Here is a 6126-nt window from a genome sequence, read left to right as displayed (position 1 = left end):
AAAGGAGCTGCGCTACTTTAGATTGTCAATGTCTCTAATGTTAGTTATCAGCTTTTTCTTGAGGCCACCAGCTGAGAGAAAAAGCTGATTTATCTTCAGACATAGTCACCATCAGACTTACTCATGTGATGTATTTGTCATCATCATCTAGTTATCATCTTTAATAAATATATACATATATGAACTCTACATCTTGCATTGATTTGTCTCATTTAAGTCTGATTGAAAGCAAAAGTGCAATATCGATCCGACGACTAGATAACACAAGCTTTACCGTATTGCAAAAGGTGGGACGAATTCTTGATACGATATTTCTGATGGACGAAGAGTTATAATTACTGTAGAAATGGAAATGGCAGAATCAAAGTCAGATCGTTGTACTCTCTCCGAAGTTTCAACTTATTTTTCATATTTTCTTTGTCAGTTTTCTTAATATTGGCATACTGACGCGATCATGGCGGCTTAAAGAATTACAGTCGGCGGAAAGTCCTTCGAGAGGATTGTTTATTCCAACTCTAAATAGAATTCGCCGAACTGTTTAATAAATAAGGCTTCAGTATTACGACATTACTCGCAAGTCGCAGTCGATCGAAGTGTGCAATAAAACTGGGAGGAGCTGCCGGCTGTCCGTCCAGCCAGGTTGTGTGCATTGAACTCAGCCACATCTTTTTGGTGTGCTAATTCGCTTTGCTGTCTTTGGCCCTTGGCTGTATAGTGTAGACCCTACAGAAAAGACGCAGGATCTAATTCGGTGTACCATACAGGCGTAAAATCTACTCCATCAATGATCAAGCCAGGCACTAGTCAGCAAAAATAATTTGTCATTGAGTCATTTGTAAATTTAAATTAAAACAATCCCAGATCACATTCACAATGTCAAAAGCTACCAAACGCAAACATGTAACAAGAGAGGTTCTGGAAGATTATATTTTGCCAGAGGAAAATCAACAAATTTTGAAGGTTAGTAAGTAAGGTAAACTTTCACTTGGCCTGGACTTGGTCTTGGATTGGATTAAGTTGGAAGTTTCACTGCTTGGCCATGGAAGTTTTTTAATGAAATGGCTCAGTCAGTGAGCACATCTCATGCTTGAGTAAACACCAAACTTCAAAGTCAAACCTTGTTTTCTCATTCTTTGGAGGCTTTGGAGCACTCAGTGATACATTCAATCAAAAAGTTATTTTGCCTCTTTGGTTATTGATCAATTTTCATCTTAAAAGTTATTGGTAAAAGACGGTGATAGTTGCAGCAATTATTTCACGAGAAGGTCTTCTAAATCGAATTTATTTGTCAAAATATTATCACTGACTTACATCTAGATCTGGGGACCGTTTCATCAACATTTTTGTCTGACAAGTTGTCAGATCTGACATCTTTTCTTGATTCTGATTGGCTGAGAGGCACTGTTCCTATGGTAACTGTCGGATAAAATGGGACTTGTCGGATAAAACGTCTGACAAGTCCTTTCATGAAACGCTCCCCAGGGGGCGTTTCATCAATATTTTCGTCCGACAAGTTGTCAGATCTGACAACTTTCCTGGATTCTGATTGGTTGATAAGCACTGTTACTATAGTAACTGTCGGATAAAACAGGACTTGTCGGATAAAACGTCCGACAAGTCCTTTCATGAAACGCATCCCAGGAATCCGTTTCACAAAACTTGTTACCATAACAAATTTCCAATTTAACAGTTAAAAGCTACTGAAATCCTTTAATCTGATTGGTTGATGGTAAATTTGTTGTAGAAACTGCATTTATAAAAAAATCTTTATGAAACAGGACCCAGGTACTTTAATGTAAACTTATCTTTGTGAAAATCATGAAATCAATAGCTCAAAATCGATAATTCTGATGATTACTAAGAATACTAACAGGAACTCAGAAAATCTATGTGGGAGAGTTTATTGATATTGCTTTGAATACCCAACATTTGTTAGAATTCCTTGCTTATTTTGCTCATTTCTCAGCAATTACGCATTTTCTTCCACAGGCACATATTTTTTGTATTTATACACACAAAACTCTGATGGTAATTTCATTGGATTCTGTTCGAACTCGTTTTGAAACCACTACCACAATTAGTACATATGTGCTTTTTCAAGCTCAATAATAATATAAAAATTCATTAGGGGCAATTTTTTGTTGGTGGTGTTGGGGTGGCAGGCAGGTCACAGTTGATATCAAGTTGGAAAAAGCTTTAAGTGATGCATTTTTGGAAGTGGTTGAATTTCTAAAACGTGACCAATAAATAGATGAGCTGTATTCAACTTTTAAATTGATATTTTTTTTTTACTGTTAAAATAATTACAAACTTGTTTGAAAAAAATTCACTCAATTTAATTTAATCATTTGTGATTTGCTTTTGCAGATACTTGGAGGAAGAGGAAACAATCTTCATGAAGCCCAGACATCTGAAGGAGATAAATTCCTGATCAGTATGCCAACCAGGTTTAGGAAAAATGTCTGGATAAAAAGGGGTAAAAGAAATATTCTATCAGTGATTTTCTGGATTAAGTGTTGAAAATTATTGGCATGAATGTCTCCTCATCAGACAAAATAGCACTTTGCAAAACTCTTTTCATACAATATCTGTCATATTCCCCAAAATGTTAACCTGTAGAAACAATATAATGTATATTACAAAAATGCAAAGTATATTGCAATTGATAATGCACTTGCCCTGCATGCATGGACATTATCACTTGAAATGACTAAACTGCATATTCACAGACCAAACATGTTCACAAGGAGGGCATTCATAAACTGATGATAAATGTTTTTTTTTTTTTTTATTTGATTACATGTAGGTGACTTTGTGCTTGCTGACCCTATACTAGAAGGTGATAAAGTGAAAGCTGAGATTGTTGCAATTCTCTACCCTAAGCAGATCAAATATATCAAGCAAGAACAACTGTGGTAGGTATATGCAATTTACACATAATGCCCTTATACCAAGTCTCCCAAAGGTTGACATTTTTTAAAAGGTTCCTAGATATAGGTTTTTGGTGATGTTATAATATTGGGGTGCTGCGTGAATTTGCCCCTGAAATGCCTAAAAGATCCCTGGGTAAACTGTAATACAATATCACAAAGCAACAATGTACCAATAGTATTAGTTGCATAATTACCATAATATGTTTTATGCTGGATAGACTTTTCAGGGGCAAAATAACGGGGTGCAGGGTGAATTCGCCCCTGAATGCCCCAAAGAGCCTAGGTAACTATATCACAAAGCAACAGAGTCCTGGTAGTATAAGTTGCATAATTTTATATCTTTGGATTCTCATTGTGTTACTAGGCCTCAAGGTTTTGACACAGGAGCCAGTGAGATCAGGAATCAAAACCCAGAAGGCACTGAAGTAGAGGTCTTAACCAACCAGCTCAATGATGCATCCATAGCTGACAGAGATGTCGAGGAGGATAACAGGATCTCTGATGAAGAAGAGGAATATAGTAGTGAAGACAATGATGATGACCTATTTGTCAATACAAACAGACCCACGGTTACATATTATTATTCAGATAGTTCAGAAGAAGACTATGAGGAGGAGGAGGAAGACGATTGTGAGGGGGAGGTTCAAGAGGTAACAGATGAGGATCATAGTGCAGACCGATAGCCATCTGTTTAGTTTGCACAGAGCAATATTGACTGTTCTATCAAGAAAGGGTGTTATACTTTGAGGAAGTTACATTGAGGAGTCTCATTGAAGGTCTTGTATCAATTCCAAGGTCATGTGTGCACATATTTCCTTGTTAGTCATACTGAAAGGGGGAGTCCACCCAGATACAAAGGTATACAAGCAAAATGAAAAACTGCATGTTCTGAAGATGGCAAGGGTACTTATTGAAATGTTTGATTGGGTGGTCCTTTTCTGGACCAAACATTCTTGTAACTTGAAGCCCACAAGAGTATTTTGTCAACTGTAGGGTAAAACCTCCACATTGATTTATATTTTGTTATGGAAACCTTCAGAAGTTGTTAAAATAACTCTTCATTGAATCACGATATCAATATGAATTCATGCCATATTTCCGGACCACAAATAGGTTACAACAATGTCAATTCCACATTTTCATGGAGAAATCAATCAATGTTGTTTGACATTGAAATTCATGTTATATTGGTAAATTACCAATTCGTCTTTTCTGCCAATTTGTCCACTCGACACATTGTCTACTTTCATTTAGTCTAATGCCATTTTGTCCATCGACATTTCTTCTAATACTCATGTGGTCCATTAACCATTTGGTCCAATCATCACTTTGTCTAATCACTATTTCGTCTCGTAACCAGTTGGTCTAGAACCCATTTCATTTTCATTCACTTTGCACAATTGAAAACTTTGTTCAATGAGACCAAATGGTATATGGACTAAATGGCTATTGGACCAACTGGTTATTAGATTGAATGGCATTAGACTAAATGAAAGTAGACCATGTGGTGAGTAGACAAAATGATGGTAGACCGAATGATAGTAGACGAGTTGGCTATTGGATGAATTGTAAGCATGCTAACAAGGCGCATACATTCGTAATTCCGAAGCTTCGTAATTCCGAAGGTTCGGTTATTCCGAAGGTTCGTATTTCCGAAGGTTCGTAAATCCGAAGGTTCGTAATTCCGAAGGTTCGTCAATCCGAAAACGAAATAAGGTTCGTAATTCCGAAGGTTCGTTAATCCGAAAACGAAATAAGGTTCGTAATTCCGAAGGTTCGTTAATCCGAAAACGAAATAAGGTTCGTAATTCCGAAGGTTCGTTAATCCGAAAACGAAATAAGGTTCGTAATTCCGAAGGTTCGTTAATCCGAAAACGAAATAAGGTTCGTTAATCCGAAAATTAAATAAGGTTCGTATTTCCGAAAATGAAAATTATTCATTTTGGTAACAAAAATGATGTTGTCATTACAAGATTACACGATATTATGCAATGATAGTAATAACGATCGATGATACATGTGTGTGTTGTGGCCAAAAGCATGTATTTCATTAAGAATATAGGCTAATTTCGATTTTATCTGAGCAATTGCTGCCTAAGCAAATGGTTTAAAGATGCAGGGGGTCAAGTGTGTTGGTCGCGTGCGAGTAACCTCTAGATAATAGGATTTGTATTGGAGGGGATGTCATTTTTAATAACAGCTTCTGCTGGTAATAAAATAAAAAATAATACTAATAATGATCCTTGTGAGATGTTGAAAGCGCGAATTGCAAGCTCAAACTAGTAGACATTTCATGTAACAAGACGTGAAGTGAGCATTCGGAGCATTTTTTGTAATCGTGAGAAAGATGTGTATCTTTCTAAAGAATTAATGCGAGGGCAAGCTGTAATATGTTTATATACTGACCTGGGGCCCGTTGCATAAAACTTTTTACCTGAGAAAACTCAGGTTGTTTTTACAGGAGTTTTTGCCCTGTGCTAAAGTCATGCAGTGGCGGAAATCAGACTAACCTTAGTTTTCAGTTTTTACCAGAGTTTTCTCAGGTAAAAAGTTTTATGCAACATGCTTCAGAAAGTAATCTTTTAAGGACTGCATTTAGTGACTCATGAATAGAATATATATCTCACGAACTAAATAATGAGAGCGCGAACCGCAAGCTTAAAATTTGTGATATTCCAACCTGAAAACTGGACATTCTAAGCATTCTTGTAAAAATGATAATAATAATGGCTGGGAGAACAGTTTTCAGAACTGAAGTGGCTTCCCTGGGTAAATGATATCTATATCAATATTATCATTATTATCATTCTAGGAATACATGAAATTTCCAAAAGTTTGAGCACGTGATTCGCTCGCAACATCTCACAAGGATGCCCTTTTAACAGTAATTGCTCAAAAAGGCGAATTTTACATCTTCAGATTTGATTTTTTTCCCCCAAACCGCTTGCTCGCTACGCTCGCAGAAATGAAACGTAAATATATAACTTTAGTGATCACTTAAAAAAATTTGCTCAATTTAATTACTACAAAACACACAACCTGTTTACACAGGTGATAATCTCATGGTGAAAATATCCGTTTGCACCACATTGCCCCTATTGGCCCCTTTTTTGCTTTGCCCCCCCCCAAAAAAAAGGAAAATACGTTCCGCCGCCATTGGTTGAAACACGCATCGTCTTCATAGCTAACTGCA

At 36.6% G+C, this 6126-nt stretch overlaps 1 protein-coding gene across 1 annotated transcript; it reads left to right on the top strand.

The window, feature by feature from the left end:
* Positions 1–322: 322 nt before the first annotated feature.
* LOC121418572 (probable RNA-binding protein EIF1AD) lies at positions 323–4334 on the top strand. Its single transcript, XM_041612506.1, has 4 exons — positions 323–960; positions 2368–2476; positions 2807–2915; positions 3298–4334. The coding sequence occupies exons 1-4, from the start codon at positions 874–876 to the stop codon at positions 3614–3616; spliced, it is 624 nt and encodes a 207-aa protein (XP_041468440.1). The 5' UTR covers positions 323–873; the 3' UTR covers positions 3617–4334.
* The last annotated feature ends 1792 nt before the right edge of the window (positions 4335–6126 follow it).

This window comes from Lytechinus variegatus, chromosome 7 (genome assembly GCF_018143015.1).
Source record: "Lytechinus variegatus isolate NC3 chromosome 7, Lvar_3.0, whole genome shotgun sequence".
Taxonomy (NCBI): Eukaryota; Metazoa; Echinodermata; class Echinoidea; order Temnopleuroida; family Toxopneustidae; genus Lytechinus; species Lytechinus variegatus.
Note: the sequence above shows the minus strand (reverse complement) of the source record. Positions and strands in the feature narration are given on the sequence as shown.